At 31.6% G+C, this 14,136-nt stretch overlaps 1 protein-coding gene across 5 annotated transcripts in view; it reads left to right on the top strand.

The window, feature by feature from the left end:
* The window catches only part of LOC111679299 (titin), a 258,306-nt gene that overhangs the window by 198,814 nt on the left and 45,356 nt on the right, over positions 1–14,136 (top strand). For 4 of the 5 annotated variants that reach the window (XM_046951796.1, XM_046951797.1, XM_046951798.1 and 1 more), the window contains exon 12: positions 7,802–14,032. The exons of the other annotated variant lie outside the window; for it this stretch is intronic. In XM_046951796.1, the coding sequence (XP_046807752.1) occupies positions 7,802–14,032 (6,231 nt within the window). The remainder of the gene's footprint in view (positions 1–7,801; positions 14,033–14,136) is intronic. 5 annotated transcript variants of the gene reach the window in all.

A 14,136-nucleotide genomic window follows, 5' to 3' on the forward strand; every position in this document is an offset into this window, starting at 1 on the left:
TATTTTTTTGTTTAATTTTCTCTTTATTACACATTTCTTAATAATTTTTTATAATAATGTTTAGTAACTACCAAAACCCTTGTATTCCATTTCCAATTGTCCTTAGTATTTTTTTTGGAAAAAGGTCTAAAGCTCTGTAGTGTAAACTTTGAAAATTAAAGTTTTAGCAAAATTACAACCACGCCCCCTCAGCCCCCCTAAGTATACGCCATTTTTTACAATTATTATTATTTTTTTAATTTTTTTTTTTCAGTTTTTTTTAGTAAATTTATAAAATTTTTAGTTTCAAAATTTTTATTAACTTTTACTAACAAATTTTTTTTTTTTAATAATTGGTTGAATTTGTTATTTAAAAAAATTTACTAACACCAAACAATTTGTTGGTTAGTTTAGTTCTTAAAAAAAACCTCCCGCTTTTAATAATTTTTATATCCAAATTGGCCTGAAGTAAAAGTAAAGGAGTTTTAGTACCTTCAACCTGACTTCTTTCCTTGTAAATATGATTTTTTATTATGTATGTATATAATTTTTTATAAAAAATATATGTTTAAAATTAAAAAGCTTTTTTTTGTTCAATAATCATTAATACACATAACAGACAAACAAATTTCACTGGATCAATAAATTAGTATTAAAAAAAAACTATTCTTAAGTTAAAAAACAACTTAAATAAACTTCAGAGTTAAATTAAAACTTTAAGAAATCTCATTCGTTTAATATTAAATTGTACCTTTTTAAATAATAACAAAAAAACTTTTTTTAATTTTCCTCACAAAAATATTAAAGTATCTCAAAAAACGGTTAAATATAACACAAACAGCAATTTTCTAAGGGCAAAGGTCAAACTTTGAAAAATATTAAATATTCCATAAGTAGAAATCGTTAGAAAATACAATTGCCTTATTTCAGTCATAATTTTTTTTATCAAATTTACTCATTTTATGAACTTAAGGTCAAAGGTCAAATTTTAAAATATTAAAAATTTTCTTTAAGAAAAACAAACTTTGAAAAATAAAAAATATTCCATAAGTAGAAAACATGAGAAAACTCAATTCCCTTGTTTCAGTCATAAATTTTTAGCAAATTTAATAATTTCATGAACTTAAGGTCAAAGATCAAATTTTAAAATATTAAAAATTTTCTTTAAAAAAAATAAACAAACAACAAACTGTTCTGCTTAACAATAAATTGTAAAACAGACAACATTAAAAAACACAATTTCCTTGTTTTAATAATGATTTTTCAACAAATTTAATAATTTCATAAACTAAAGGTCAAAGTTGAAATTCTTAAATCTTATAAATTTCTCCTAAAAAAAAAACAAAGCAACAAACTATTCTGCTTAAAATCAATTGTAAAGAAATTTGTATTAACTGAATTATAACTTTTAATTGCAATTTAAAACTTTAATGCAATTAAGGTCAAAGGTCAAATATGTAAATAATTAAAATTGTTCTTAAAAAAAACACACAAAATATTTCAGAACTATCAATAAGTTTAGAGAAAGCTTAAAAAATATGTTCCTCCAGTTTTAAGAAAAAAATTTTCAGCAAAAATAACATTATTTTATAAACTAAAGGTCAAAGGTTAAATTTGTAAATCTTTTACAAAAATAAAACATGCTCAGTAAGCCAATTGAAATGAAATTTCTAATACGAAGTTATAACTTTTCATAGCAATTTAGACTTTTAATAAACTTAAGGTCAAAGGTCAAATTTATAACAATTTAAGATTTTTTTAAAAAATCAGTAAAATTTTGAAAATTTCCAAAAAAAAATATTTCAACAAATTTTTTTAGGCAAATTTAAATCTATGAGGTCAAAGGTCAAACAGATCTAATTTACAATTTAAATGTTTACGGGGTCAAAGGTCAAAATTTTAAAATGCTTCTTTGAAAAAGCAACAACATAAAATGCAATAATCAATAAGTTTGATAAAAGTTTAGTAAAATATCATCCCAGTAGAAAGCTAAAATAACTCTTTAAACAAAATTTAATATATTTATAAGGTCAAAGGTCAAAATTTTAAATATTTGAAATTAGTATAAAACTTAGAAAAATATTTTTTTATGTCTAAGCAATAATTCTTTAAAAAAAAATTAATATATTTATAAGGTCAAAGGTCAAACATTGAAAAATTTAATATTAAAAATAAAAACCAAGAAAATATTTTCAAAGGATTAAATTAAAAGTTAAAAAACAAATTTTTGGGGTTAAAGCAATCATTTTTAAATGTAATTAATGTTTTAAAAAAACTAAGGGTCAAAGGTCAAAATTCTAAATATTAACGATTACTTATAAAATAGCAAGAAAATGTGTTACAAATTTATTGGATGGAAATTAAAACAAATATTCCTACAAATATTTTTAGGCAAATTTATATTTTATGGGGTCAAAGGTCAATTTTTTAAAAATACATTTTTCTTAAAAAAACCGACAAATTGTTTTGCAATTAAAGCACAATTGGGATGAAACTTAAGAAAAACACTTTTTTGCTTCTGAGTTATCAGTTTTAAATATAATTTAACCTTTTAATAAACTTAAATTTCAAATTTGTTTTAAATGGAGATAAAAATTGAAACTTTAGAAATTGTTATTGCTTTAAGTTTTTAACCCTTTAATTTTAACGAATTTGGGGTCGTATTAGGTACAATTTTTTAAACCTTTTAAAAATTATTAAATAAAATGAAAGTTTGGATTATAAATCGTTAAAAATATTAAAGAAAGATTTTATTAAAAGATTAAGAAAAGTTAAAAATGTATTATTTTATAAAACAGATTAGAAATGTCGCAATTAAGTACTAAGGGTACTTTAGGTACCTAGAACATGAAAGGGTTATTTTTTATATTAAAATATTTGAAACTTTAAACAATTTTTAATTATTTTCCATTTGAATTCCTAAATCATAGCAAATTTTTAAGATATTTTCATATAAAAGCTAAGTTTGTATTCAAAATTTGATTTAATTCTGAAGTTTATGTAAAAAATATACATTCCTTTAGTGGAATTGAAAACCAAACACAAAACACAATCATTAAAACAAGTAAGTAGAAAAATTCATTATTATATATTAAAAATCTAAAGAATTAAGATTTAACATTTAGTATTAAGGGGCTATAGTTATGTATATATGTATTAAAAGATCTCAGACTATGATATCAACAAATTTATATTTATTGATCTAGAAGTAAATAGTTCAAAAATCTAGCATTTTGCTATAAAACCTATGGATCTAATGATATAAATTTGTTGAAATGTTAGCTCCTAATTTAGAGCCGTAGTTAGAAGCACTAATACTAATGCCTTTTTATTTTTGCCTTAAAATCTTTTCTTTTCGCTTATAGCTGCTAAATGCACGCCATCATTAGTTAATGAAATGCGTGATTGTCGTGCTGCCACCGGTGAAAAAGCGAAATTCAAAATTCAATTTGCCGGCAATCCAAAACCAGGTATTTTGTCCCCACTTGCCCCCTTTCAGAAATCATAGTACTCATAGGGTCTTTCATCAATTTTCTCGTCAAGTACTTAATAGAAAGTTTAGAGGTTTACTTAATATAAAATCTTGTTTCTAGATATACAATGGTATTATAACAATGTACAGCTTAGGGAATCTGATAAATATCACATGGAGGTGGGAGAATCAGATGCCTCCTTAACCATTATGAATATAACATATGAAGATATTGGTTATTATACTTGTAAATTAATCAATGAAATAGGTATGACCATGACAAGAGGTAAATTTGATATATCCACCACGGCCACCGAGACAGAGGTCACCACTAAGGGACGCAAGGGTAAGGGTAAAAAGAAGGTGGCGAAAAAAGTGAAACCCGTTATAATACCCACTGCCTATACCTCTTCCGAGGAAGAGGAAGAAACTAAAGTAGAAACACAAATAGAAACCACCACTATTGAAATAGTGCCAGCGGCTTCTTGTGAAACTACCATGGAAGTGATTAAAGTTAGACAACCTGTTTCCATTTTGGTTGAACAAAGTGAAAAATCAGAAGAAATACTTGTCAAAGATCGCAAAATAGCCGATGAGGAATTAAAGACCACTACCACTATAATCGAAGAAAAGGAAGAGATCATAACATCCACATCCGTAGAAATAAGTGAAAGCGTAAATATATTACGTTCGAAAATTTCACAAAAATCAATAACTGCCGAAGATATACTAGTCATAAGACAACACAAAGAAGTCAATCTACTATTAGAAACCATAGAAGCCGAATCGTTTGGTGTTATAGGAGAATCAGCTTTACGTGACTTGGCCACTATGGGCCTGTTGATACGTCATGGTTGTACCATACTCGAAATTATCTATATGTATGAGCAGAATATTTTCATTTCTCTAAAGAAACCTGAAGCTCAGTCGGCGCTTGTACAGTTGGTGGAGCGTGAAGGTCATGAGGAATTGATAAGTCAAATCCTTACTGAATCCTCTACCGAAGATGAGTCAATACTAGCGGCTACCGTAGGTTTTAAGGCCTTTATACGCATGATCGAAACATGTGAGATTACAATTGAGACGGTTATCAGAAAGTTTGTGCGAGAAGACTTTATTACTCAGGATTGGAAAATATCCGGAAAAGAGGTTTGGAGTTTTGAGTTGTGTTCGTTTTGGTTACGGTTTTCAATTTTTGTGTTCATTTTGTTTTGTGTGTTTAGTGTTTAAGAACTTAGGTCAGTAGTTTTGAAAGGATTATTTGGGATTTTTTAAAAACTATCTGGAATTAAAAACCTATGGTTAAAATACTTCATTGAAACTCCTATAAAAAGGACTGTATTCTTCAAAAATATGTTTACATTTCATGAAAATTTACAGAACTGGAGGAGTTCTGAAGTTTCTTCAAGAGAGCTAGACTTCCCTTATAATTTTGAGATCCAATGTGTGATGAAAAATGTTCGATTCCAGTTCAGCTCTAGTAAAGTTTTAGTTCAGTTCTAGTTCAGTTCTAGTTCAGATCTAGTTCAGTTCTAGTTCAGTTCTAGTTCAGTTCTAGTTCAGTTCTAGTTCAGTTCTAGTTCAGTTCTAGTTCAGTTCTAGTTCAGTTCTAGTTCAGTTCTAGTTCAGTTCTAGTTCAGTTCTAGTTCAGTTCTAGTTCAGTTCTAGTTCAGTTCTAGTTCAGTTCTAGTTCAGTTCTAGTTCAGTTCTAGTTCAGTTCTAGTTCAGTTCTAGTTCAGTTCTAGTTCAGTTCTAGTTCAGTTCTAGTTTAGTTCTAGTTCAGTTCTAGTTCAGTTCTAGTTCAGTTCTAGTTCAGTTCTAGTTCAGTTCTAGTTCAGTTCTAGTTCAGTTCTAGTTCAGTTCTAGTTCAGTTCTAGTTCAGTTCTAGTTCAGTTCTAGTTCAGTTCTAGTTCAGTTCTAGTTCAGTTCTAGTTCAGTTCTAGTTCAGTTCTAGTTCAGTTCTAGTTCAGTTCTAGTTCACTTCTAGTTCAGTTCTAGTTTAGTTCTAGTTTAGTTCTAGTTTAGTTCTAGTTCTGTTCTAATTTAGTTGAAGGTCAGTTCCATTGCACTTCTGTTCTTTTCTGTTTTAGTTCCAGTTCAAATCTGGATAAGTATATTTTAAATTCTATGTAATTTTAAAGCTTTTTATATAAGTTTTAGAAAACAACTTACCATTTTTCTAGCTTCCTCATCCCTGTGTATGATTTTTCTGCAAAGACAAGAAAAGAAAATCAAAATTAGTTTTGTGTTATTATGTTTAGTGTTCTTTTGTCTATATAGAGAGTATTAATTTATATAAAAAATATTTTACATTTAAATTATTTTCATGCCATAAACCCAATGTTATAAATAAAAAACAATAGAGGACTGTAGAAACTACCCATGTATATGAAAGTAATGAAGCCGTTACTCATATTAAAATTGGTAAGCATTTTGTCTTACAGCTTCTATTAGTAATGTTCAAAACTCATTGTATTATAAACATTTTTAAACATGTAAAACTAATTTAATTTGTTTATTTTAATTTTGTTTTTCCCCTCGAAAATCAAACAAACCAATCAAATGCTTTTTGAAATGCTTAATGGCTGCTTGACAAAACCACATTTTAATCCAATGCAAATAATTTTTACCAATAAACAACCTTAAATAAACCAGAGGAAACATTCGTCGAGGAGCGTACTATAATAGTCGAAGAAGGTTTGCAAATTGAAGATTCAGAACCACTGTAAAATAAAATAAAACAAAAATACAAAAATATATTTTTTAAACTTAACCTTACAAACAACAACAAATGAATAACTACTGATTAAAAAACGAAATTAAAAAGAATAATTAAAATAATAATAAACAAAACCTTTTTATAAATAAGATAATAATATTAATGAAACCTTAAACAAAATCCAAAATTAATTAAACAAATAAATTGAAAAATAACTTAAGAATTTTGAATAATAATTTTAACTGTAGCAAATAAAAACACTAATTTTAGATAAAAAAATTTAAACAAATAATATTTTTTTAACATTTAATTTTTTAACCAAAAATACACAACACTGTCTTCTTGAGAAATTATCTCTATTTAGTAAAATATTGTTTATTGTGATTGTAATATTCACAATAAGAAAAAAAGAAAATCTAATTTAGTTTTAGTTCAGCTCTAGTTTAGTTCTAGTTCAGTTCTAGTTTAGTTCTAGTTCAGTTCTAGTTCAGTTCTAGTTCAGTTCTAGTTCAGTTCTAGTTCAGTTCTAGTTCAGTTCTAGTTCAGTTCTAGTTCAGTTCTAGTTCAGTTCTAGTTCAGTTCTAGTTCAGTTCTAGTTCAGTTCTAGTTCAGTTCTAGTTCAGTTCTAGTTCAGTTCTAGTTCAGTTCTAGTTCAGTTCTAGTTCAGTTCTAACTCAGTTCTAGTTCAGTTTTAGTTCAGTTGTCTAAATAGAGAACATTTCAAAATCTTCAGCACACCAAACTGACCAAATCAGTCACTTACTTACTCTTCTTCTGTTTTCTCCTTAATACAATATTTAATAAAGCTTAACTCGTTCCAGGATTTAACCACTTTATAACTACATGAGCTATTTACTAATCATTAATAAAATTCTCAGAAAATCTAATTTAAGCTACTGCCAAGTTTTATTTCTAACTCCTGCTGCTTTACCGCTTAAATATTCTGTTGTCATATAAGCTTCTTCTGAACTTTTTTCTTTCAATCACTAAAACACCTTAAGAAACTTTTTTCTAAGCACCTAAGGAATTTACCTAGAAAAAAACAACACCTAAGCACAAATTATATTGAAATGCTACTGCTCTAATACCTGCCTGCCTGTTAAATATAAAACAAATTTAAACTAATGGATGTCATTGTGGTACACAAGATAATAAGAAGAAGGTAAGTTTAAAAGGGAAATATTTCAATTAACGTTTGAATACATTATTAGGTTTTATAGAAATTATTGCAAAATGAGAAGGACGTGTTGGTCCTTCAAACCTTTAAATTATAAATGAAAAATTAATAATTAAAAAAAATGCAATAATTTCTAAATCTCAAAAGAACAAAAATATGTTTGTCTGTTGCAAAATTACTACTTTACATTCTTTATAACACTAACACATACTATTTACTCGATACAAAAATACTAAACGAAAATATTAATAAATTATTTTAATTAATAAACAAATTTTTGCTGTACAGTACTAAACAAAATTAAAAAAAAATCAATGTAAAATAAAACCCTAAAAAACAAATGAAAGAATCCCCCTTTTTAAACTAAAATAGTACTCGTCTTCAAACAACAACAACAACATTTGCGTGTACAACAAATCTTTAGTTTTAATTACTTACAAATCACAATTCACAGAAACAACAACTACAACAACAAATATAACAACAGCAACAGCCACAATTGTGGAACATCACCAACAACAGCAACAACAAATCGAACAATTAATAGTACAAGAACAACAACATGTTGAACAATACAAACAACAGGAAATACAATATACAATACAGGAAACAGAACAACAGGAACAGGAAACAATGCAAAAGGATACAAAAACCAAAAAGCAGAAAAAATACAAACAACATAAACCACAACAACAAGAACAAATAGAAAAACAGGAAATTGTAGAAGAACAAGAACATATACCAAAACAAGAACAAACTGTACGATATGAGCAGGAACAGGAAGAAATCCTTATTATTGAAAAACACAAACGAAAACGTATGAAACCGAAAAAAGCTTTAGAGGAAGATCTGCCTATCATTGAAGATGAAAATCTAGAAGCAATTTCAACACCCACCTTCGAGGCAGTGTCTGTGCAATCTTTACCCCAGGAAACGGTGGAAACAATAGCCACCACAGAATTGCCCTTGATGGCACCTGTGGAAAGACCTAAACCTCAATTGGCCCAAGAGAAATTAATTTTGCAACAAAATGTTTTAGTACAGGAAAAAGATCAAATAATGGAGGTGGAAGAAACCGCTAAATTAGTTAAAGAAATCACAGAGACTGTGAGTGAAACGGTTGTAGGTGTGGAGCTACAAGTTCCCAGCACCGAAGAGATAGTAAGTGAACAAACTTCGCAAACAATGGTAACCAAGCAACCGAAAACTGCGCAGGCCTCTACAAAGCAGGATCTGAAACAATTCAAATCTTTAGAGGTGGAAAAACCTTTAATAGCCGAAAGTGTACAAGAGGAATCATCCTCAAAAGTAGACAAACAACAGGCCCTCTCCGAAATAGAACCTTTACAGGCTCTCAAGCAATCACAAGTTATAATAACAGAGTCTATAGATCAGCTGGAAGATAAGAAGCCCAAAGCTAAAGCAGAGCAAGTTAAAACTGAAATTGTTACACAAAGTGTGGTCTTAGTAGAGGAGGTATTAAGTACAGAGCCTAAAGAAAAGGAGTTGTTAAGTCAAAAACCCAAATCGGTAGATGCCAATCAAGTCATAGTTCCCTCCGAAATCTCGCTAGAGATAGAGGAAGTTCTAACACATGATAGCACCAAAGATTTTAAGAAACCCAAACCATTGCCGCAAGAAAAATCAGAAATAACTTTCGTCGCACAACGCTCCTTGCTCGCGAAGGAAGTTGTTAGCCATGATAGTGAACAAGATTTAGAGAAACAAGCTTCACCTTTAACAGCAAAGGCAGCAAAAACTCTTAAAGAGTTAAGCAGTTCCCTAGAGGTTGTAGAACACAAAACAAATGAAATGGTTATGGAAAGACCCACAGTTAAAACAGAACCTTTAGCTAAAGCTAGTGATAAACTCATTTTACTAAAGAGTGTTCAAGCTACTCAACCCGATTTACAAAGTCCCTTGGAAGAATATGTATCGCCCTATATGGATACTAAAAAAGAAGCCTCTATAACGGTAGATGAACAAAAACATATAACCGAATCTGTGGAATTTATTAATGAGGCTAAGCCACAAGATTTACAGTTACCCGAGGTAACCTTAAACCAGGCTCAACTTAACCAAGAATCAAGACAATTCACCACCAATGAAGTTGCCATAGCTCAGACTTCGGAGCAGGCGGAAGAACTTAAACCAAAAGCAATTATACCACTGCAAAAGGGTAAACCAACTCTATCCAATGGCAATACTATAGGAGAAACTATCGAGGAACAACTGTATGAAGGTCTTATGGAACAGGACTTCAAACTGCCCGCTACAGAACATGTAAAGTCGCAAATAGATACTTCAGCTACGGTGGCCATGGTATCAGATGTACAAGTTCAACTTAAGGAAGAGTTATTGCCAGCGACACAAACACAAACTCTAACAGCTAAGACTAGTTTAACTGAACAACCCAATGCCCTTACAATCTTTAGTCAACAAATGATAGAAAGTGAACAGGAAATGAAAGCTTTAGAAAAGCCCGAAATGCAAAATGCCCAACAACTTAACAATATAACGGAATTGAAAGTTCCACTTATCGATCTTAATCAAACACAATCTAACACCAAACCCCTAGAAGAATTTCAACCACAAGAACTACAAGCTAACAAAAAAATTGATACAAATATTGCCCAGCTCACCACAGATAGTACAATATTGGATACACATGCCTATATGGAGGCAATCAAGACCGAAACATTAAATCTGAAATCCCAAATCACCACAAATTTAAATAATCTTGAAATTTACGAAGTAAATGTTACGGATAGTTTTAAAGAACAGCCAAAACATGATAAACCTTCCAGCCACCAAGCCAGCCTCCAGCAAAGTGAACAAAAACTTAAATCTTTAGAAACGCGAGAAGTGATTGTATTGGAAAGCTCTACCGAGAGTAATATAGAAATCAAGTCGACTAGCATAGCACCAAAAACCAATTATGTACCACAACATGTTTCAGAAACTACCACACCCATGCTTTTACAATTAACTGGCGATCTAAAGGAAACTAAAAAGCCAGACGAACAGCATAGCCAAACCGAAATGGAACTAGTACAACCTTTAGAGATTCTAACGACACAAATACATGAAAAAGAAAGCTCTCTACCAACAGCAGAGAAACCTTCTAGCAAGGAAGTTACTACCACATCAACAAATCTTTTAACAATTGCCCAAACCTATAGCGAACAAACCATAGAGCATACGGATGTTATGCCGTTGCCCGATGTAAAATCTCAATATGGTCATTACAATATCGCAGAAGGTATCAACGCCGCTCTTTCCTCACTCACTGAGGGTATGGATTCCATTGATGAATGTGATGCACAATCCCTAAATCCCGCCTATATAACAAACATTAAAGTAGTCGAAAATAAAGCCGTCAATATTGAAATGGTTACGGCCACAGAAAAAGAAACCTCCACTAGCGATTTCCGTAAACCCACAGAAGCATTAGCTGACAGCAAATTAAGTGATGAACTTTTCAAAGCTCCTTTAGTGAAGAAAGAAGAAGCCTATGAAACTTCCAACAAATTTAAGGGTATTGTATCCCTAGAGGCCCAAGTACAAATAAAGAAAACAGATAATTTACGAGAACTTTCTGTGCAAGCTGTAGATGTCTACGAGCAGGAACAGTCTTTAGATTTGGCCGAATTAAATAAAACACAAGAAGCCTCGTCCTGTATTACGTCACAGCCACAAATTGCTTTAGCGCTTAAAGAACAGCCGCTAGAAGCCTCTCAAGATTTTAAGCCCAAACCATTTACCAGCGATTTAGCTCAGAGCTCAACCCACGACATCTCTCTAAAGGTACCGCTAACACAGAAAGTTGAACAACAAGACTCAGTAGCAGAACTTAAAGACTATGAAACCACATTACAAACAATCAAACCCATACAGAATGTTCTTAACGAAACATTAACTTCGGAAACTTTAATACTAGAGAATTTTGAGGATAAAGAACTGAAATTACCACAAAAATCGGAATATCCTAAAGAAATTTTACAGCAAACTAATAATTATGCCGCCGTGGAGAACACTTTAATGATTTTGGAACAAGAACAACAAATGGAAGATGTTAAGGAGGTAAAAAAACAGGCTAAACATCTAATAACTGATGCTCGAAATTTACCAGTGAGTCTAACACAAGGCTTTATGGAAAATACCGGCCAGCTAAATGAATTTGAGAGCGTTACTCAAACAGCCAAAACGATGTCAGAAGAAAAAGCTCTAATTGTTGGTATCTCAGACTCCTCACAGCTCTTAGACACAATCACTGAGACATTAACTGAAAAACAAATTCCATCAGTTACTGCTTCAGTAGATCATATAAGCAATCAAGGTGTGGTTGTTGAGTCTCATCAAACAGCCGAATTTGAAGGCCTTATAGCACCGACTAAGCCTGAGCTAACTGAAATTTCTAATGTTGTAACGTCACAGGAACACAGACTACCTGTTATACAAGAAACCGAACAGCATGAGATAACGGGCAATATTAAGTATTCTCAACCATTCACCACTAAAGCCGATTCAAAAATACAAAACTCCCACATGGAACTAACGGTTACGGAAATACAAGCCATGGAAGAGTCTATGACACTAGATATTGAGCAAAAACCCTTATCACAAGTTAACACTGCACTGGACGAACGTTTTAAGCCGGTCCAAGTAGAGACCTTAACCGATATTCTTCAAAAGGAAGAAGTTATAAAAGATTTCAAACCTCTATCCGAAATAGCAAAACCATTTGTTGAGGGCACTCTAAGAGAAATGATAGTAATAAAGCCAACTGCCTATGAGGAAACATCTGAATTAAGAATGGAAAAGCCCCTCACATCGACCGCGAAAAGCTTTGCCGAAGAAACAACAAAACAAACACACTTACAGCAATTCCAAACTATAATGCAAAGCGAAAACGAACTTACTTTACAGCCACAAGATAAATATCAAGCCAAATCGTCACTTCAAGGTTCACAGCAGGAAGTTCAAGTATCGCAAGTTACCACCACAGAAAATGTAGATAATTTTGAAAGTATTCCTTTAAACCAGCAAAAAGCTATGGGACGAGTTAGCGAATATACTAGCAATGCTAAAACCATTTCAGCCACTACGATTTTAGAAAAAGAAACAAATATTCTCACACAAACTCCCCAGCCAAGTCAAGTTATACAACCCACCACTAAGGCGGAAGTAAACGAAAAGATTGTCACCGAAATTATTACCTGTGAAGGGACGATTCCTCTTACGGACACACCCGAAATCAAAAAGCAATTGGCAAAAGTTTCTATGGCTACCGTTAACAAAGAGATCAAAGAGATTAAAGATGAACCTGTTTATGTTAAAGAGGCAGATGTTAATAACCTACAGTTGAAGCCCGAAAGTGCCATTGTAATACAGGATAATTTAAAAGCCATATTAGGGGAAGAAACATTAGGTATTTCGAGCATAACAGAAACATATGAACTCACCAAACGCAGCGTACAACATGCGAATATTGTCAGAGATAGTCCAAATCTTCAAGTGCAATTGGTAGAATCGACAATTGCCTATGAAGAACCAAATGCGTTTAGAAACCAAGTGCAACAGTATGAGAAAACTCAACCTGTTGTGATCGATAGAGAAACTAAAACAGTACAATCGCATATTATACAACCCTATGAAAATATCGGAGAGGAAAGCGGAGACTTTAAACCAAATTTACAAGATAGCAGAACCACACTTGTCCTGCCTGATTTTAAGGCATCAACAGTTGAAGAAGTTCTTACTCAAACGGATGTTTCAAAACTTGATATTTTGGAAATATCTCAAAAAATACAACCAATTCACTCACAGGAACACTCTGACAAATTAACCATTAGTACAGTTACGCCATTCGAAACATTACAAAATATACCAAACAAAGATCAAAGTCAACAAAAAGCCAATGTAGGTTTAACAGACGCTATGGTAGCATCTACCAGCATGGAATCTCAGACTTCCACAATAGTTGGTGAACTAGAATGGAAGGAGGCCATAACTCACAAGCCGTTTACAGAAATACAAACACAAAGTATGTATATGTATGAAACTCAAGTAATTCCCAACGAAGACACACAACCATTCAGAACAAAAGTACTCGAAACGGCCGTTGAAGCCACACCCATTACACAGTCACAACATGCATATCAAGAAAGCTCTACAGATACCTACGAAAACACTAAGCCCATAGCGCCTTACCTATCGGAAAGTGATAACGTTCTTCCCATTCTTGCTCTAAATGAACTTAAAACTGCACTCAACACTACCCACGCTCCAACAGACACTCTAACCGATATGCCCGAAAATAGAGAAGTCCTAATTCAAAAAGCTTATATTAATATACACACAAACATAATTCAAGAACAAGCTACGCATTTAATTCTCGAATGTGAACAATCAATACCAACTACACCTAAACCAGATACCCAAATTACACAAACTAAAGAGGTTCCTCAGACGAAATTGGAAAAAGCCACCATTATCACACAAACACAAAGCGAAAAACCAAAAACCCAAAACCACATTATTACAGATTATAATGTTGTTGATGAATTTACAGATACTCAAATTGCCGAGACAATTACACCCATTTCATCCAAAATCACAGAAACTACAGAGTCACTTGATGACCTAGAAAAACATAAAACATATACGGTAACATATACATCCGGTAAGTACACTTACTTTATTCTTATTATTTATAGTACATGGCGTAGTACTTGTCAAGGCCCCATTCGAAACCCCACAACAAAAAACACATTATACACGATTAAT

Source organism: Lucilia cuprina, chromosome 5 (genome assembly GCF_022045245.1).
Source record: "Lucilia cuprina isolate Lc7/37 chromosome 5, ASM2204524v1, whole genome shotgun sequence".
In the NCBI taxonomy this organism is placed as follows: domain Eukaryota; kingdom Metazoa; phylum Arthropoda; class Insecta; order Diptera; family Calliphoridae; genus Lucilia; species Lucilia cuprina.